Here is a 22,439-nt window from a genome sequence, read left to right as displayed (position 1 = left end):
CCATATCTATGACCTCGAAGTCAAGCATYGGCTTCCCCTGGTTATATATGAATTTTAAAAATAAAGAACAAACAATTCAGAACTTTTGTTCAAAGATATCAAATGCCAAGTTGCATGTGAGATCATACCTAAGTATCATTGATGTAATTTGACTAAGTATATGCTAAACACTGSTTTTGCTGGGCATTCTTTTTGATGGCGCATTCACAGATTACTCTCTTGGAGCTACAAAATATTCATGTGTCAGTGGACATAACAATAAAAAGACTTTTGCTCTATAACAACCAATATCTTCCTTGTTATAAAAAATGTATTCTGCCTTTGATCCATTAGAGGTACTCCCTGGCTAGCAGCTCCCTGGTGTAACATGTATCAAAAGTAAAATGTGGACTCAAAAGGAAGACAAGTGTTGTAGAATACTTGGTATTTTAGATACCTTTTTTTTCTTTTCAGGTGATATTCAAAATGCAAACTTTGTGATGTCTTTTTTTTTTTTTTTTTTTTTTTTTTAATGTTAAGTTCTTCCTCTAAATATCTCATCTTACATTCTCCAAAGAACTGAATATAACATATCTGCATTTTCAGGACTTTAGGAAGCAGATATGAGTGAGCTCAAAGAATTTTAAGGTTCATAAAATGAGCTAGATTAAGAGAATATCTTAGGTCAGAGTTYTCAGAATTAAGCATTGGAGTAAGACTGCCAATATAGTTAAAGAGCAATACAACCTGTCACCCTGATTCTATAGGTGAGGATCTTCCTTAGTCTCTTCTCCTTCCTGATCTTTTGAACTGTGGAATGTGAACAGTCCTCTACAGTGACAATACACAAAGCAACCTTCAGCTGCCAAAGGATATTTCTCCTTGAAAAGCATAATAAAGTAGAACATATGACTATACATGTTAGCACTGAAATTCCAGAGAGGCCTAACCCTTATTCTGTCTTCACCTTTTACTGGTGCTTTAAAATTTCTTGCACATTTCTGACTTTTTTCCCTGAATTTTCAGTTGCATAAGTCTTGATAATATCTGTGGGAATCATACAAATTTTGTAAAATTTAATTTTATACATTTGCCTCTTTACACACCTTCAAAACTTTAAAGAGTATCTTTTTAAAAAATCTATATTTCTTAAAATTATGTGTTCATAATGATTATGATGTATGTTTTGGTTATGAGTTTCAGATATCAAGATGTGTGACTCCCATTGAATTTATGAGACTTCTGACTGCTAAATTTCTAAGCACTCATTTGAAGAAAATAATTTATTATGCAAATACCAGTAATCTTATAGCAGAATAATGAACTTACTATGCTCAGTACTGTACAAATTAACTTGAACAATGCATTCCTGAGTCTAACACAATGGGAAAGAAATTGYTTCACTGACATTTACTCATTTCAAGCTAACAGCAGTCTATCACATGCAGACCTAGCCACCAATTATGTTCTATTTTCTATTTAAAGCTAACATGTAATTTATTTAATAATTATAATAAATAATTATATTATTTTATGTTATAATTAATTTTAAATAACTATTTATTATCACTTCTAAAAGTTACTGGCACCAGTAGGTACTGGGTGATGCCTCGAAACACTGATGTAGCCCTGCTTTCCAGGAAAGGGACAAATAATGACCATATTCAGAAAGAATTTGAGAAAAGATTACTAAGAAATCAGCAATATGTTGCTAAGTAAGGGCTGCAAGATTATTAATTTCATGTACTCACATCAATCAGAGATTAGCAGTTGTAATTCCATACGGAATTACAGCAAGCCTTATTACAACGTCTGTGTATGCACTTTTTCGAGAGTAGTACTCTAACTTCTAAGTAATTTCTACTTGCCTTTCGAGTACCAGTGTGTTAATAAAAAGACAAAAAACACTGTAGCACAATCCTATTACAACTATTATAATGAACCAGAATTTCTGCTTTTGATGTTTCTAGTCTTTGAACTTTTTTGCTTTGAAATTTAGTTATAAAACATACAAGTCTACCGCAGAGAACACAGCTTATCCAGAGGGAACAATACTGAAAGGGATTTTTGGAAGGGAAAAATGATTAGGAAAGACATTAAATATTTTCCTTTGCCTGTTAATATTTTACCAAAAGTACCAAATCCTATGAGTATAGCACTAAACATACGCAATTATTTTAAGATAAACACAAATAAAACAAAAATACCAATTTTTAAATGAGAATCTGATATAATCCATCTTACCTTATTATGTGTCTGAGTTTGTCCAACCAGGATAAGGATATTTGATGAGATAATAGACAAGCAGAAATTGATTAGAATTATTGACCTTTCAGATCTGATGTACCTGCGGAAATAAACAAATAATGGGTAAGATTCTTCTGAAAGGAAAGCGGATGGTAAATTATTCAAAGCTTTAATGCAATATTTGGATATACTGGTGACATTCTAAAAGATGAGCACTCTGTTTCAAGTGTTCAAAGAGAATGTCAGTAAGTTATCATATTACAAATATAAGAACATATTTTGATAGATATGCTGCATTTCCCTCTTAGTATTCTAGCATATTTTAGCAAAGATTCTATTAATGCTTCTTTTTAAATCTATTTGCAAGATTGTTCTGACATCACACTGATAACAATAGGATTGCATGTTCATAAATAACTTCTAAAGTTTCCTGCTCATCTCTATGAATATCCACAGCTAGCATTCACCAGACATCATGACCAACTTCAGCAGAAGTATTTTTTTGAGAAGTTCTGTTCCACAACGCATATATCAGGTGCAGGCTAGTTCATGGCACTGTGGCAATGAATTCTCAAACACATTATTGGGATAACTATAAAATTCATTCTGAAGATAGACCACATTAACAGAATAATTTGTATGAAAAAAAATTCTTGCAATGGTATCTACATCTTCATAAGACTTAACACTAAACATAGCTTATCTCTGTTTTGAAAGTTATTAATGATAGAAGAGAGAATCACACATTTTCTTTTGCTGGCTTACCATATTGATTTTACAAGTATACTTGGGATTATAAAGCACAAATACTCCTACCACCTATTTCCTTACAAGATGTAAACATTCTTGTTTTGCTACATAAATCCTTTTAAATACTAAGGCAATAAGAGAGCAAGCTATTTCAAGTAAAGTACCTTAATGACCTGAAATTCCGAGCTGCTAATCATTACTGTAGGCCACTAAAGTAAACAAAAGTTAAAGGTGACCAGTTCTTCTGAAAATGACAGACTTGCACTTTTTTCTTTTTCAGATAAGAAGGCAAAATAACCCCAATATTACAATCTACATTTTTTTCCCCAAAAAATAACTGTGTCATTAAGGCTAAGTCTATGTATTGTAAACAAACACACAAAGGCTAATTCCTGTGTCTACACAGTCAGTAGGCTGTGACTTTCTTGCTGATTGCTCTTGATGCACTTGGGCATCTAGGATCTGTAAAGGATCTTAGTTAATAAGAACTGGCTGCACAGAGTGATCCAGAAGACCAGGAGTTCATAGCATTAACTCAATCTAGAAAGACTTTGGCTTTTCTGCCACTTCACTAGTGTTAGTCCTTCTTCACTGTCAATAGTATACAGTGAATACTGCATGAAAATAAGAATGAACAGGAAAAAAGAGGAAGAGGAAGAGGAAGAGGAAGATGGGAGGAGATAGCAGAGTGTGAATTATTTACACTAATATTTAATCTGTTTTTCAGGTTCAAGTGTTCAACTGAGGAGCCAAATCAGTGAACCACAAAAGAAGGCTCCTATATATCATTTCTACGTTATAGAATTTCTTATGAACAGATCCTGCCATTCAAAAAGAATATGGGTGTTCTTATTCCTAAAAATAGGCAGAGGGTAAAAATAACCAAATTCCACCCCACTATCCCTCCACAGTTTATAAAAATAAGCAGTGGATCACACATGTAAGTTCCATTGCCTATATAAGTTCTATTGCCTGTTTTCTTCCTGTGCAAGATGATGGGTTATGATGTGCTCTGAAGAAACTTGTTTGACGGAAATTTTAAATGAGTTAAATGACAGGCCACTCAATGATCATTCTACATTTAAAAGTTCTTGGTGATAGAACACTGAGATTTATCCAAAATATAAATCAGGGAGACCATTATCACATATTCTTTTCTTGGCTTACAAGTCATCACATGGGAGAAGACAACTTCCATAAAACACAACAGTCTTTCTATTTAACTGCTAAATTTAACTAGGAGTGCAAAAATAACACTCTAATTCTTCAGAAGATGGGAATTACATGTTGAAATACTGTTGTTCTCAGCTTATTTGACAGACAAGAACTGGCAATTCTTACACCCTTCATTGTAACTTGCAGGTAGTTATTCTGTATTTATTTATATATAAATATATATCATATAGGATCTCTCTATATATCTATACTGGATATACACAAAATTTTWTATATATATATATATATATAAATAGAAATAGAATGTGTGAGTCTTTGTGCTTACATAAGAAAGTGTGAAAGAACGGTGTAAAATTATTACGATGTTTATATTCGTATTAAATTTTAACTGTAAAACTCTAGTTACTAATTTTATTATATTCTAAAGATTATAATATTCTCATAGTTTCTTCATACTTGCTTAACAACTTCTTTAACTTTTGTTATGGAAAAGACAAAGAAGCCATGTTCATTTTCTTTTTATTAGTCTCTGTCATTTTTCTCGTCACTTTTCTGTTTCCTTCATATTAAAAATCATGCTATTTCTCATCACTTATCAAATTAATTTTCTCTGTGATCATCTGCTACAACTTTGTTTCTATGTAATATTTTAATATAGTTAACTCATGTTGGAAATGAAGTCCACGCACCACTATGCTATTTGACACTTTATGGTCTACATCGACATTTATTGTAGAAATGGATAAACTCTCACTAAAAAGCACAGTTGATTGAACCTCCTTAAATTAGAAACTTTTGGGACATGTATGCAACATATTAATGAAATAAGTGGTTCAATTTGTAATATAAATGGAGAAAAAGCAACTTAAGAATAGTGTAGAAGTAATACATCAAATACAGGAATGGAGTAACAGATATCTTGTAAAGAGTCCTGTAAAATGTTTATTTTCAATGTATATCACACTGAAAGATCAATATTAATCAGACTGGGGAGGGAAAGAGAAGAATGGGCTATACTGTCACCAGTAGCCCAAGATGGAGAAACTAACCCATCACACCAACAATCAAAGTATGCAGTGCATTTTGATTTTTTTTTTTGCCAATAAGAAATGTTGCATCTAGTAGTCTCTTTAACTTCTAATGCAACTAAATATAATTAGATAGCCACATTCAATTTTATAAAATCCATTACTCACCTCCATAGGGCTGCATAGACAACTGCGAGGGTGATCAAGGCCAAGCATGAAAGACCACTGCCTACTATTAGGGTTACTGAGGGTGTACCAGATGATTCCATGATCTGTAGGTTACAAAAAAATACCATGAAGGAAAACTATCCTCTAGAAACTAAACCACCAGGTCAAAATACAACAAAACAAAACAAAAACCCAACAACAATAACAACAACAACAAAAACAATCAAAGAAAAATGATTAAAACAACCACTGTATCACAGATAGCTTTGCTAATAATACCTACGAAGCAAATATCAACTTAATCCCCAAAGTGATCCATGTACATCTCTGAGATTTGTTTAATTATTGATACATTCCCCAGAGGCTTTTGAGCTTTAAAACGTCTAATAATACTGGTATAATATTTTGCAAGATAAAGCAAGTAGTAATATTACAATGGAACAGGAGACTATGACATTAGTACAAGTTTAAAGTAATCCCTGGCTAATATTAATTTAAGATGTATTTCTCTTGAGAAATGGCAATATTTGAAATTGTGTATTAAACAAATAGCTTGCTTTGACTATAATATATTAAAGATCATCAACTAATTTGTCTCAGAATTTGGTYAATGCTTGTCACAGAATTACCAAACTTTCTGACTTTTATTAACTTTTACTTCAATCCACTCTTCTCCCACACTTAATTTTCTTGGGCCTCTCACCATCTAAAAGGAATGGCAAGATAACTATGGCAACAATAGTACAAGCTCTCCATAAAGAAGTTAGAAATCTAGGAATATTTTATCTGTATCCACTGTATTGGATGAAAATGAAAATAAATGACCTTGAAAATAAGCTAGCTTTTCACGCCATAAAATAAACTATTATTTCCAGATATCACTGTCTTTCCTTTTGGTGTATATATATATATATATATATGTTTTAAAATAGACCTGATACTTGCTAACACATATCAAAAGATTTAGACTTAAAAGTTTGAAAGAATATCATTCCCATTTGAAGCCTTAGGGATGTATTGCAAATTGCATTTTATCAAGATATCTTTTATTATCCAACAAGATAAAACTAATGTATTTTTAGGCCAGATTTGATGCATAATGTAACATTTTATTTCAACCTTTATTTCAACCACTTCCTCTCCAGCTGATCTACTTTGCTGTAGAAAGAGTCTGATTCTACACTTCTCAAACCAGGAAGATGAAATTATGGTCTTAAGGGGATAACTTCACAAATACTTGGGTTTTAGCTATTTTACATTCTGTAATACTGAGAATGGCTGCTCATGTTCATAATGTTCCCTCTTTCTTGTGAAAACTTGATTATTGTTCTTACATCATGTCAACAGACCCCATAGAAAATCTGTGCTGAAAATGTCCAATGCAGATCTGCAATCTGTTTAACTACTGTATCCAGGGTATTCATACCAAGAGCAATAACACAGCCCTGGACATTCCCCTGAAAAGGCTTGCAGCATTTACAAAGCTTGTTAAGTTGATAATTATTCAGTACAAAAGTTTTCAACACATTTGCATCACAATTAGACAGCTTTCTCTGGAAAAATATAATCAGAGTTTGAGGCTATGTAAATTGCACTAGGCTTTAGTTATATCAGAGAATCTGAAATTCATTTTTCTGAGCCACTACAGACACCAGGAGACTAGCAATATGTGCCTACCTGGTATATTAAACAATTCCTCATCGAAACATCTGAAATATAGCTGAGAGAAAAGCTTTACCAGCCACCCCCCCGCACACACAGACACAGACACTGCCGCCTTTTGCATAAAATCTGCTTTTTCCCCTTCTTTGTTACTTACTATTTCTCTAGGTTGCTGAGCCAAAATGGCGAAGGTAGAGAGACGATCACATAAGCATTTCGTATGGGATGCATCGGTAAGCACAGTTTTACATCCCTGGGTGGACCAGGTTCCCAAGGAGTCGTTCCTGCAAAGAAGGGAGAGAGAGACAGGAAAAAAAAAAAAAAAAAAAAAAAAAGGATAATTACGCCTGACGGCCAATTCCGTAAGGAGGAAACGCAGTTTAGTCGAGAGCAGAGTGCGGGGTAGTCCCCGGACAGCGAAGATGTACTTGTCGTGGGCGAGCACGGGGCTCCCGCGGCGCCCGCCGCGCAGCGCGGCGGCAGCGGGCGGGCGCGGAGCTGTCCGGCCCCGCGGTGCTGCTGAACACGCGGCGCGGAGCTGTCCGGCCCCGCGGTGCTGCTGAACACGCGGTGAACGCGGCGCTGTCCGGCCCCGCGGTGCTGCTGAACACGCGGTGAACGCGGCGCGGAGATGCGCGGCCCCGCGGTGCTGCTGAACACGCGGCGCCGAGCCCCGCCAGCCGCGGCAGCAGCCGCCTCCTGCGCTGCCAGCCACCTCCGAGCCTCACCAGAGAAATGCGAAAAACTCATCGGGGGAAGAGGGGGAGGCTTTTTCTCTTTTCTTTTCTTTCTTTTTTTTTCTTTTTTTTTTTTCTTTTTTTTCCCCCTCTTTTTTTTTTTCCTTTTAATACTGGTTATGTTTCTAGCCTTTTTATGAAAAAAAGGGTTGTCGCTAGTTGTAGTGTCTCTTTTCTCCCCTTCTTTTTTTCTCTCTCTCTCAGTTTTTTTTTTTTTTTTTTTTTTTTTCCCTTGTGTGTGTGTGCTACTTTAAGGGCAGATGGTTCTCAAAGCTTGGTCTGGGTTATGCCATTTGGACTAAGAGATGCCAGATCTTCTATACTGATGACTATTTTTTTTTTTTCTGGGATTTTGTGTGTGCGTGTGTGGTTGTTGTTTTTAGTGATCAGCCTTGGAAATTTCACCCTGGAAACGGCAGCATCAGATCCCTCCAATTCTTGCCTTAGCTCCAGCAGAGGGGTGGATTTCAGTAGAGCTGCACACAACATCACCAAAGAGACACACGAGTTCGCCCTCCAGACATCTCTCAGTCAACTCGTCTTTCCCTAGCTCCCTCCCCCTTCCCAATCTCTTTTTCTTGGGGTGGCAGCACCACACTAACCCCAAGCCAAAATGATCCCATACTGGCACTTTTCACCAACCCCTAAACAAAACAAGATGATTAACACAGCCCCCGAATTCAATTAGACATTCAATATGCTAATGCAAGGTCTGAAACCTACCCCAGCAGAACAATAAAAATGGTATCAACCCACGTTTTCTTTGTGTCGGCAAGGAAGGGRAGAGGGAGAGACAAAAAATCCTCTCTCCTTTTTATCCGAGCTGCAGAGTGGGCAAAGATTTCTATAGGAAAAAAGGGAGGGGGGAACATTCTCAACTAATCAAATCCATTATGGTTACATATGTTGTGTTTAGAGAAAAACAACCGGGCTTTTCTTTTCTTTTTTTGGTCTCCTTTCATGTCTAGGGAGCAACTGCAGTGACTCTGTTGCCAGCAGCAGCGCCTGTGTTGTCAATTTCTGTCAATTTCACCTCMGGTCACCAAATGACTGGAAAAAAGAAAAAGGAGGGTGGAAGATACAAGGAGGGGGAATAATAATTTCCAGTCACTCTGATCACCCTTCTTTCACCTCTTCTGCCTTGCTAACCCACATTTCTGAGTGATTTTATATGCCAGGGCCCTCATGCAAAGACAATTTGTTATCCTAGAGTGCAGCTCACCCCAGCCCACCTCAGCATTTTGTACCACTTGCTTTTGAACACACAGCAGATGTAACCCTTACAAGATGTTGTCTTCAGAACAGTGTCCTTTAATAAACCAAACACAGTAACTGAGGGAAATAAGTGAGAGAACACAACTAATTGTTCAAGTCTCTAAAGCTATTAGCTTTCTTTCACACATTTTCTATTTCAGACAGCCACTTACTAAACCAACATCTACTTTGAAAAAATATAGTTATACATTCCAAATTTGGAAACATTATCTTCCAGCTAACCTAACCAATTTATTTTATTAGATTTCCTGTCTGTTATCTTATTGTGACACACAGTTAAGGCCAAATTAAATGCATTTATCTGAGCTGATTAAATATTAAAGAATGACAGCTTAAGAGAAATTGACATGTTTTAAAACAAAAGAATGGCATTATTCATGCTGAGAGTAAGACCTAATTTGTGGAATTTAACCTATGCTGAAAATTACTGTACACACAATGTTCCTAATCAGCACCAAAGCCTTGTAGATGGTGACCAACGCATAGAGTTTGACAAGTTATGAGCAGAGAAGTAGACAAAATAGATAACTACATAGACCAATTTTATTAAAACAAAACTATCACAATTCTAATAATATTTACTGTGGTAAAAAAAAAAAAAAAAAAAAAAAAAGAAAAGAAAAAAAAATAAGGATAGTCTACCAGGTTTAAAGGGGCTTATTCTATCCTTCACTTTGCTCACCTGAATACAAAATTCAAGTCACACATTACCTGAACAATTTACTGTAAATCCACAACAGTCAGTGTTACAAATATGCTACATATTTTAGAAAATTATGTGATTATAGTTGAAAATTCAGTGATTAAATATGGTCCATCTCTCATTTCTAATGAGGGCATTTGTAAAAAAACTCACTAATAAATATATTTGTAAACTATTGGAATGACCGACAGCAACTATGAAGAATTTTATACTAGATAAGTCCATGAAAGACTGATAATAATGGAAATAATGAGTAGAATCCAGAGAAAAAGTGCAATTGCAATTTGTTGCATGCTACTCATGCCTGCAAAACTGAAATGTATCATTTGCTATTCACTCAGAAACAGTGGCCACTTTTGCCTGCTTTTTAGTCAGTATTTTAAAAATAGGTAGTATAAAAACAGTATTTGGTTTTACATATAAATCAAGTAACAAATGGAAATGCAAAGTTAAAATGGATGTGCTACATTCAGCCTATCTCACTGCTATATTTTACATCATATCCCTCATCTATGATCTGTCCTGCTTATAATATATCCTTTCTGGGACAGACAGAAGCTACTCCATACCCAGAAGTTTCATTTCTTTTTCATGTGGTTTTCTTTGAATGTGTGGCTAAAGGTTTAGGGTTATCATATGAATATGCAAAAGACACTTATTCTTTCTGTGGATATTTCCAGTTATGTAGGAAAAATATCAAACTGAAAATATGTAGCAAATAGAGATGTAGATTCATGCCCATTATTGGCAATTTTGTRCTATTCCACTGAGCTTCAGATGATTTAATCAACCTGGCAGGATTCCCATGATATAAGCAAAGGAAATCCCAGGAAGCATAGATTCACCATTGCAGATCCTGTATCATCCTGCAGCTGATGCATTATTATAGGCAGGGAAATAAATGTAAGTTTGATGTGATTTGGCCCCCAGATCTCTGCCTTGAATGTCATAAGTGTTCAAGATTCCTAGCTCCAACATTTATCTATGAGTGTGTCCTTCCTGGAGCCTTTCCAGAGTCAGAAAAATGTAAGAGTGTCTTTTCAGTCCTGCTTTTGAAATTAATGTAAACCTTTTAGTTCTAATCAAGGACTGAGAACACACTGTGCAAGAAAAATGATGCTCAAATGAAGAACAGAACAGTATTTTAATCATATAGTAGAAAAAACAATATTCTCACTATTTAATAACGTAGTATGCCGTACTGCATGATGTGTAAGTGATGCTCACTACTGAAATCAAAGACACAACTGTCTGAAATATTAAAAATGGAGATGTTGTTTATAGGAGAGGAGTATTTTTGCAGAATACAAGATTCTGCCAAGATTGGTAGACATAACTGTCATTCTGTTACAGACTGATGAGAAAGCTACGTTTGATGTGCTAGGAACTGCACTTCACTTACTTTTCATGATTTTTCTTGCTCTCATGACATGGTGTACTACTTGCTATTGACATATTACATTAAAATTAATAATATACACATTAATTTTGTTGTTTTGTCTATTTCGACATAATGATGGATAAAAATCAACTGTGACATTGCTGTCAAAACCAATCTCTTAGTAATGGACCTACCACATAATGTATGCTACCTTCTCTRCTATCTTCTTAGTTTACTTTGAGATATATTACACAATGACAGGGTTTTTTTTTTTAAAGGAAAAACTCTGAGATGCGAAAAAACAGGAAGAACATTATTATGGAGAATAATATTGACTGTTTATTTCATACTGGCAAATCATGATTGAAGCAGTTGCACTGGGGTTTGACTGTCATGCACAAAGAGTTAGCATCCTGGCTGCATTTGCCCTTGGTATGCTTTAGCAATTTAATTCACCACTGATATCTGTATTTTAAGTAGGATGAGGAATATTTTGAGCCAGCATCTGCACTGTTGTATTCATTAAAAAAAGAAAAAAAAAAAAAAGAAAAAATAGAAGGAAAAGGTAGAATACTCAGAAATTAGGAAATTATAATATTAATGCTTCTCAGGTAATCTGCTTCTTGGGTGCGTGCATTATCATACATTTTTTCTTTTAACCTACATACTGTTTTTCCTTTAGGGACAGATTTCAGTTTCAAACTCTATTCTCARTAAAGAATGACATATAATGATGACAAGAAAGGGAAAGTGCAGACATTAGAATTTTTTAGCCAAGCAAAAAATAGGAAATAYGCTCATGGTTCTTATGAGTAGCAGATTATAGCAGATTATACACATCATTGTGCCTGTTAAAATATGCTTGCTGGCACATTAGTGAAGATAAAGTCCTTCCAACACCTGCTTACTTCTTTACACCTGGACCTAAAATCCCAGGGAAGCTATAGGGAAGCTCAGCTGCAGGAGTATCTTATGCCCATTTCCAGTTGTGTATGTCCATATGCCTGAGACATGACCTAGCCCTTATTATGCATAATTTAGACTGTGATCAATCTTATCCCTACCAGCAGTGTATGGCAACATCTGGCCCAACACATTTTTTTTCTAAGAAAAAAAAAAAACCCACCATCACCAACAAAAAAAGCTGGAAGTAAACCCTTCGCATAATAATGTCCCACATAAAAACATAGTTTAATGAAGTATCGTTTACTCTGAAATTGTCAATTTGATTAACATTGTCTTCAGACTTTTTTTCCCTTGTGATATTTAGAAAAGCTCATGTAGGAAATCATGGACATGAAAAGAAACAGAATGGACAAAAATAACTGTCTCATGACTACATGTCTAAAATACTAAAAAGCTCCAGAAAGGATCTCTGAATTTGTGAGATACCAGAAGAAAAACCTGGGTGATATATATCCTGCAATGGATCTCCCACCACAGTACTGGCATAGTTTAATTTTCCTAAAAGGTAAGACCATTTTTGCACCAATCCTTGAAAAAAATATTTTTAGCACTAGTCTTTAAATCAAAATTGATTTTTTTATTTTTTTATTTTTAATTTTTTTTACTCTTAGTAAAACATATGTGCATCTGGGCTGGAGAACAAGTTTTAGTCTAACACGATTTAAAACAGATGAGATATTAAACGCTTAAAAACATGACTTACAAGAGTGACACTGCAGTAATAAGTAAATATTATTTATTACATACAACCTAATAAACTCCAACCTGTAGTAAGGTCCTAAAGAAGACAAAAAAAAAAAAAAAAAAAAAAAAAAAANAAAAAAAAAAAAAAAAAAAAAAGGCTGCGACCGCCATTTGCCATTTCTACTATTTATAAATGATTCACATAAAAGTAAGCTGTAGAAGTGAAGATTAATGCTTGATTGTAGGAATACTTTACTCTTTATAGCTTTCCTGTTCATGTAAAACAAGGAATTTAAAGAACATACTATGTGTTTAAACTATAGTGCAAATATGTTTCCTTACCACTGGAGTACAAGTGTACCAAGTAGTAAAAGAAAACCTGTCTTAGGAAGGAATGCTATGAGGAAAATGGGATGAGATAAACATGAGGAACTTCTGTTTCCTTATTACATAATTCTTGATTACTGATACTCAGGATTAATGATATAATGCATGCAAGCCTATCAATATTAGAATTACATGATCTGATCATGGTTTTGTACAACAGGAAAATTACAGTCATTCTATTCTATTTCTGTTATTTAAGGGATAGTGAAGGGACACTGGAGAAAGTGCTCCTTTAAATAAAAAAAAAAAAAAAAAAAAAAAATTACAGAGAAATTCTCCTAAGAGAATGAGTTTTGGTACACCACAAAAATCAAGGAAACTAATTGCTTTTCATAGTTTCATCTCAGGAATATTTGTGGTTTTCATTAAAACAATAATAACTGAAGAAAACTGGTCACTCCTCACAAAAGCAGTGCAATCTTTCACATTGTTGTCTTCAGATTATACACATACTTGTGCAGATTTACAGTGATATATATTGTAATGTGGCATTTTCTCAATGAACACCTTGTGAAATCTCTAATGCTGTACTACTGTTCACAGAGACTCCTAATAAAAAGGAATCTTGTAAATTGTATATTGCCAGAGATTTGAAGAGATTAGGGGATAAGAGGCAGTGAAGTTTATCCTAGAAAATAAGAATGTCAAAATCTGGATCAAGGAAGTAAATGTCATTAATATTTCTTCCAAAATGACAAGATTAGCAATAAAGCACAGTAATATTTAAATCATTAAGTCAAGCTTCGAGGCCAGTTATGACAAATGGAGAGGGGAGCAAATGTGAAAAAAAAATGGAGGAGGGAAAGAGCAAAGCCTGGGCTTCTATTTCTGTTACTGTTACAAGTCCCTGTGATATCTAGACTCCTGTTTCAATCAGGGTAATACTCATCTCCTTATTTTCCTCTTTGGTGAGTTAGTGTATGCTCTGAAAGAACCTTTATCAAACCTTTTGTTGTTTATCAGTCTGCACATTAAAAATACACTTGAAACAAACATCTCAATAGGAGAAATGCATATAGCTTATTATTGGCACTTGACTGAGATGAGCTAGTAATTAGTCTGAGGTAAGAAAGTGTTTATAGTGATCGACTCTTAACATTGTCTACAGGATGTTCTTTCTTCATTGTAAACCTTAACTACAAATCTGTAGTTATACCTCTTAAACCAATCAGTATTCATCAATAATAAGAGGACTAATGATAAAGAGACGGAATAAGAGAAACTTCTTCACTCCAAAATGCCCTGGAGTCTGGAAGCAGGCATTCCTTCTGAAAGTTTCCAAATTTTGCAGAGACAGGACCTGACCTTAAATAGGTTGCTCATATCTTGTGTGAATTTTCAAACCATTAAATTAATGAATAAAAAAAGCTACAGATCCTCTTACATTTGATGTTCAGGTTTTATGAAGACTACTAAATCCAGGTTACAGTCAAGATTGAGAGAAAGGTGGCTTATTTATGCATGTTTAAGAGAGTTAATGCTGAGGATCTTCTGAGCATGTTAGAATGAAGCCATAAACAAGCAGTTTAACATTAAAGTCATAAGAACTGGATCTTAAAGTCATAAGACTCTGGGTTCAGTATTTCTAAAGTCATATGGTGACTTGAAAGCAAGGTGTGACAAAGTGCATTAAGGTCATTTTCCCTGTGTGCAATTCCTATGTGCTAATAATCTTCCCAGGTGGATGGATCTATTAACCAACTGCCAAGTAGTGGCAACTTGCACCATGCCTAAATATATATAGTATATTATCAGATAGATATCAGATAGACAGCGGATTGCAGCAGGAATTTCCTATCCTATTGAATTTGCTTATGCTATTCCTATGCTATTAAATAATATGCTTAAAACGACTAAGAAAATGAAATGAACAGGTAATATGTAGTAATGCACATACTTTTCAAGGTCACTTAACACCTATGTGCTCATAGAATTGTTTAAGACACAGTCAGCTGATAATGATAATGTATAAAGATAACACCTAAAATAATCCAGTGTTTCATCTCACGGGAGTGATTGTAGCACTGAGGTGTGCATTCACACTTTATCACAACACATGAAAACAGATGCTTAGAGCTCCCACTTTTCAAATGGAAAATGCTGGGAACTGCATGACGATCTGCATTGTGCCATGTAAGAACAGTGAATTTTATGTACCAGTGGCTGTGCTGATCCAATAGTATGAATGAACCTGATGTGGGGGATGCTGCTGATTTGCATGAAGTCCAGCGGACTTCGTGGACATGCTCTGTATTTATTCTGCACACGTGCAATATGCCTGACACATGCACCACACTGACCTTGCATTTGTAGCAACTATATATCTGTAGATACTTTTAAGATTTACAGCAGAGATATTCTTTAAAAATTATAACACTTTATAGCATCAATAGAGGATTTAAGTCCTCTTAGTGCTGTGGTAAATCCATGTCAGCTAGAATCTATGTTTAGACACATGTGACTCACAACATTAGAAACTATACCAATTGGCTAAGAGGTTGGGTAAGTGACCTCTGTTTCCCAGTCAAGAAGAAAATTCAGGGACAGTGTTGAGGAGCATATGCGTGCAACTAGATGCCAAAAATATTATCTGAACAAAGGAGAAAAATCAGGACCCATCTAACTTTCTTCCATCTCCTGGGGATATGTGTATATATATATATATATATATTTTATTTATTTATTTATTTATTTATTTATTTATTTATTTATTTATTTATTTATTTATTTTTTGTGGGAACAGCACACAAATTCCCGTGCTTTGGAGATTTGGGAGATGTAATAATGAGCCTGTATTCCGTGGACTGACAAAGTAGGGGATATTGTCTTTAGCCTTCAGATATGGTAAAAAAGCTCTGGAAAAAGGATCCCAAAATATAACAACGGTCTACCCACATTAAACAGAAACTTTCAACTTATTCTTCTGATCTGAGGGTTTTAAAACACGAAGTGGACAGTATCATCCTGAAACTAAACATGAAGTGCAGAAAAAATAAGAGCCAGAGTCAAAATAAAAATCTGAAGTTAAACTGCTGCTAGGCACAAAAGAAAGCACAATTAAATACAGCGCTATATTTTCTTCTATCTCTATATGAAGGTCTTACATTCTATTTTTCACTTAATATTGTGTTATTTGGAGCCTTAAAAGTATGTGTATCTAAACAACATCTACAGCAAGTTCATTCAGTTGATGCCGCAGTTTTCGCAGGAAGGGATCAACTGTCATTGACATGAAAGGCCCATCACAGGCTGCCTGTCTCTGATGTGCCACATAGATGTGGCATGCTTCAGTTGAAAACTCCAAATCTGACATGCCTTTCCCTTCAGTCATACATAGTGTTGCAAGCAGAATCTGCTATAATCTGCCTTCTTACCTTTCTGGGTAACAGAATTTGCATTCTGTTCCATCTATCTCATGCTACACGATGTTTTAAAAGTGCGCAATAAATAAATAATACAATTAATTCAGATGACGTTACTTCAACTGAATTCTATACATACTACATTAGTATATGAAGTTAGAATACATCTCATGGAAATTACATAAATTCAATCCACCCATTATCCTAATACAGACAATATTTTGGTGAATGTCATTACATGCTATATATTGAGTGGGCCCATCAACTTCAACGGAATCTCATCAAGGTAACTCACATCAGAAGCTGGCTCTATATTTTGATCCCTCTGACAGCTAAATGATGTCTAAAATTACATATAAACAAACATCTCTCCATTGAGTATGCATCAGAGAAAATTTATGTGTATATTTTAATTCAAAGATGCTAGAAGATGTCAAGATCACAGTGTGTTTTTCAGTTATATTAGTTTTCAGCAGAAGTTTAGAAATAGCAGAACAGAAAACTGGATTATGCCTCTCTCTATATATATATATATAAAGTGTGCTATGCCCATATATTGAACTCAGTATTCAGTTCTGATCCCTCCCTAGCTTAGAAGACATCTGACAGAACTAAAAAAACTATAGGGAAAGGAGAGAAGGTGACAGAAGGTATGGAACAGTTTCTAGAATATAAATCTCTTCAAACTGGATATGAGATGGCGAAAGAGAAGCTTGATTAAAGTCTGCAAGAGTATTATGATTAAAGTGAATCAGAAATGATTGTTTGTTGTTCTTTATAAGATCTAAAGACAGTAAATGAAATTATTAGGCTGCATATTCAAAGCAAACAGTAGGATGCATTTGCTCATACAGAGTGTGGTTAAATTGTGGAAATCATTGGCACAGGATGCTGTAAATGGCAAAAGGTTATGTGAACTGAAAAAAACAATCAGACAAATTCAAGGACTAAAAAATCCTTAAGGTCACCATTCACAATAATAAAAATTCTCACTGTACATCAGAAAATAGTTGGAGTTTGGAAGGTATATTTGAGGAATTCTTATTGAATAAATATTTTGCTCTCCAAAACTTTTCTAGGCATCTATTAAGAGTCACTGTGGCAGACGGTGTTTAGGCTACTGAGGTTAGATTAATCTTTTGCCTGCTCAAACCAACTCATATTTTAACTATTACTCCCGGTTTAAAGGTTTTGCTTTAAATTTAATCACTCATCAGTTTGGCTGTTGTTGTGCATTGCATATGCATATCAAACCAGCAACATGCTGCTGTGTGGGCCAGGACTCGACACTGCTGAAGTAGCAATATCCTTGCAGAGCCTCAAAATAATGTTGAATTACTGTAACATCTTATACACACGAATTCTTGCATTTTTCGGAATCATATACACAGAGACTAAAACACAGAATTAAATCCTTACTACTTTTCACTAGTGTTTAACCGATATGAGAAAAAAAATTCTTACTTCTTTAATTTTATAGTCTAGAATTAGAACTTTATAAGTGTATTCATACATAAATATTTGGGCGTTTTCTACTTCTCTAGATAAACATCCATTCTTGTATGTATATATCTGTATGTAGCACAGGCACAAAAACTATTATCTGTGATTAGATGTTGCCATGATATACATAAAACTGCATCTCATATGATTTTTATACAAACCATAGGCTCCTCTTTTAGTTTTGCCCTGATGACCTCTTCACATTTGTGTTTTGTTTTTCTTGGATAATGTGAACTGTTAAACATTTACAAAAATATTTGCTTCTTTATCTGAAAATGTTGCCTTTCTCTATACAAGATCACACCTCCTGAGCTCTAGAATTGGCAAGACCATATCCCAGACCCATGATATATATTCTTTATTTTGAAATGTCATTGCTTTTAAGTTCAACACCTAGTAGTCCTGCAAGGCTAGAGGCAATAACTTGTCAAGGAAAAAATTCTCAACTTTCCAATTGGACACACAGACCTTGCTTCTAACCCTGCAGGGCTGTCAGCTATCAAACTTTGAAGTCATGACATTTTAAAGAAAGTGTATGAAGAAGTTATTTTATAGGAACAGAAAACCATTTTGGGTTACTTCAGAAGTTTTTACTGCTCTTTTTGTCCTATGCTTTCAAGAACCAAGATATCTAGTTTTACAGGTGGATGAGTACTAGTAAAATGCTTTAAATAGTCCAGCTTATTAAAGGTTATACGATATAAATTCATGCAAAGGTGTTAGCAATTGCAGAAGAATGGAGGAATCAAACACTCAAGGTCAGAAAAGACAGAAATAAGGGCCTCAGCTGCAACTCTTCTTATAGCTGCTTTTTAATGTCCAATGTCTTTTTATCTTTCAAGCCATCTTGCATTAAAATCAATTAAATCACAGTATAAGTTAAGATAAGACATCCTTCCTTATATACTATATGTTAATTAACACAAAAATGTAGTACAATGCAAACTGGAATTTCTTACAGAATCCCATGAAAGAATTATACACAATATTCTGACTAGTACTTTTAACTCATTAAGAGATTCTCAAAAAATGAATGCAAAAAAAAAAAAGTTTCTTGTCTTTACTGACAAAGATCTTTTACTTTGCCAAAGATCAGAGTTTCACAGGATTCTGAATTTAAACTCACATAAACACTGGACTTAGGTAGAATTTAAAATGTTCCTAGGACAGATATTCTATCTATCTACTGTATTCTACTGTCTACTATATCTATCTATTCTATCTATCATAAATACCTTGTATTCATTAAAATGTTTAAAATTAATAGATTAATTTCTGCTGGATATGTTTTTTCAAAGCTTCTTTTCTCTTTCAGTCTGACTTTTTAAAGTATGTAACACCTTTCTATCTGTGGCAGAAATATTTTAAAATTAAAATTTTTAACCTAGGAAATGGAATTGAGAAGTGTAATCATATTACACTGGTTTTCTAAGTGGGTCCATAGTTTGGCATACTGTTTAAATATGCCTATAACTTTTTATGTCAGCAGTTTCAGTAGATTTACTCATACTCATAAGGTAGACTTATGCTCAAGTATCTTGTGGAATCACAACCATTTCCATCCAAGTGTCTCAAAATGTCAGTAAGTTAAGCCTCAAAATAGGCCTTCAAATAAGATAATTGGAGAGGGTGAAATTCCATACTGATGCTCTAAGATACTCAGAGTAAATCCACATTGCCTTTCGCTCCAAGCAATATTCAAAAGACGTAAAGACTGTGCCTATCATATTCTAACTTAGGCTATGGAAGAGCTTTCTTCTTGAATTAATTAATCATTCAAGTAATTGATCACTATAGCACCAATATAACTTTGCATTAATAATGTGATATATTATTCATACATAAGCTCATATGACATCAGATGACAAACTGCAAACAGATGTTAAAGGAATGGGAATGAATAACTTTTTTTGCAACACCTACCAAAATGAGACAATCTATTCCAATTAGAATGTAAATAATAATTATATTCACAGAAGCATACTTCTCTATTTAGATATGCTCTAAAACTCCTTTTGTACTTGGAATGTAATTTGTACAAGGATCCCTCTCCGCTCCAATTTCTAAAAGAAAAAGTTGCTGATACCATGACATATAACTCTTTGACTTGATGTTTTCTAACTATTACAGTTTCAAAGAGCAGCCACTTGAATCCAGAAAATTTACACAAGATTATCAGTACACCTTTTTCATATATGTGAATATCCAAGAAGATTCCCTTTTATTTATTTGTTGTCAGCATCCATAACCTTTTTACAAAATTAAACAATTACTAGTAACTGCAAAAGTTTTTTTTTTTTTTTTTTTTTTTTTTATTGTCAAGTAGACTTCAGGCTAATACTGTCCCACTGAATTGTCAGTCATTACTGTTCAATGTCATCTGCCTATCTAACTTATTGAGAGAAAACTCAGAGCAAATCCTGGCAGAAGTCAGCAGACTGCAGGAGATCACTTTGCAGTACTTTCTATTTGAATTGCATAGCTCCTCTACATGTTCTGCTGAATGACAGCATTCACCTGGAGTTACTCCATGGAAATAACTAGTAGAAAAAGTCACACCTGCACACAGATGACAATACTGATGCAGCTGCTCTTGTGTTACCAACAGTGTGAAAGTTGGACGCGTGTCAGGAGAGGAGGACTTGCTGTCTGGATGGCATTGCTAGGGGTAGAGCAGGGATGCTGGTTGAGAGGGCATGGGGTGGGATGTTAGAGCAGGTAGGAGGGTAAGAAATGCAGCAGGACTGAGCCGGGTGTCAGGAAAGAGGGAAGTGCACTTGGTAATGACTCTATGTATTCTCCCTAACAGGTTCTTTTATATTTTTACAATGCAGGTGACAGTCTAACCTAACCTTTCGGCTCTTTAAACTTTCCCAAAACACCTCTTTGATTTATGCTTGTGTTCAGCAGAATTATGCACCTCACTGTACAAATTAACAAGTTTTGAAATATTTGCCTTTTGTTTAACAAGGATGCATCTTTCTTCATGAGTGATGAGCTAAAACAGTCCTTCCTACATGTACCAATATGTATCGGCCAAGCCTATTGTAACTGGGTATATGCAAACTGGGTGATGGCAAAACTGATGGCATAAGAAAATGAGGGGAAATTGTCTTGGACATGAAAAATTAATATCTATGTTTTTATGTTCCTGTAAATGAGACTAATAGCAATTTTAGCTCATAACTGTATTGCAGGCTTATGCTACAGCAAGATATACTGAATTATCTGATATATTATGAATTATTTTTAAACAGCTGCAGATGCTCCTAATATTTTCAATAGAGAGCAACATCTCATTTCCCCTTTAAAATGATAAAGAATTGCGCAGGTCCTCTGGAAAAATATCTGTTCACACACAAAGAAAAAAGTTCAGCAAACAGTTCCTTTTCTACAAGGCAACATTATGTCTAAACAGAATGGACCTTTTCTGTGTAACATCAATATGTATCTTTGGCAGATTTCTTCCAGCAGGAAAACCAACATTAAGGTGGATTCCTTTTAAGTTAATTAGATTTTTTTTTAGTTAATTAGGAAAACAAAATGGTGTGAAAAGGTATTTATTTCAAACTACAGAAAACAGCATCGGCATTTTTTTCTCCAAAACATCTAATCTGTGACTTAAAAATAAATTCATTTAGATTTTTAGTCAACAATGTAAAATTACTTTAGAGATAAATGTAATGACTCAAAAAGCAACTGAAGATTAGACTTATTGGTGCTTCAAAAAACACTCTGTCATTAAACCTTGTGTGTTCTCCTTTCAAAATTAAGTAACATTTTGTTCCTTAAGTAAGAAGACAGAAAAACTTCATGTACAAGAGATACCAGTGTTAATGAAACTAAGGTTCTGAACATGCACACATTTTTGTATGCAGTTTCATGCATGTATCTTTACATATGTAAGTCATTGAAGGAGCAAGTTCTAATACTCCTGATTATAAAAAAAAAAATGTGGTTTTGTTAGTTGAAATGCAAATGACAAAAGGAACTTGATTATTGGTTGCTATCCCTGTATGGAGTGTCACTGTATTTTATAAAAATACTATCCATGTATTTTCTAGTGCAGAGCACCTAAGTATTCTTTAGCTCTACTTTTACTTACATGTTGCCCCGATCAACAACAGAATTTAAAGAAGTCCCATTACACTTTTGTGAAAGTGTTTCTGAATAAAGTCCCCTGTATCTGTGATGCAACATATCAAATATTGCTTTAAATACATGTACTGTGAACACTGCTTGCCATGACAAGTAAGTAATCAAATTAATAAAAGTAAAAAGCCTCTAGCTATCTTGTGACTCCTACATTTATTTCCTTTTACCAGTTTTGAGTCCTTTCATGAATGCACTGCATGCTTTATGTGCTAGATGACTGGAATTGTTGTTTTAACTGACCTTTTTTTCTTTTGGATAAGTTAAAGGAGATAGCTA

At 34.5% G+C, this 22,439-nt stretch overlaps 1 protein-coding gene across 1 annotated transcript in view; it reads right to left on the bottom strand.

The window, feature by feature from the left end:
• The window catches only part of LOC112957592 (adhesion G protein-coupled receptor B3), a 247,506-nt gene that overhangs the window by 89,025 nt on the left and 136,042 nt on the right, over nt 1-22,439 (bottom strand). Inside the window, exons 15-17 of the mRNA XM_026051260.1 lie at nt 7,168-7,294; nt 5,349-5,452; nt 2,224-2,326 (exon numbers count right to left, since the gene is read on the bottom strand). Coding sequence (XP_025907045.1) covers nt 2,224-2,326; nt 5,349-5,452; nt 7,168-7,294 — 334 coding nt within the window. The remainder of the gene's footprint in view (nt 1-2,223; nt 2,327-5,348; nt 5,453-7,167; nt 7,295-22,439) is intronic.

This window comes from Nothoprocta perdicaria, unplaced genomic scaffold (genome assembly GCF_003342845.1).
Source record: "Nothoprocta perdicaria isolate Ctin4 unplaced genomic scaffold, notPer1 scaffold_74, whole genome shotgun sequence".
In the NCBI taxonomy this organism is placed as follows: domain Eukaryota; kingdom Metazoa; phylum Chordata; class Aves; order Tinamiformes; family Tinamidae; genus Nothoprocta; species Nothoprocta perdicaria.
This window is presented reverse-complemented; position numbering and strand designations above follow the sequence as displayed.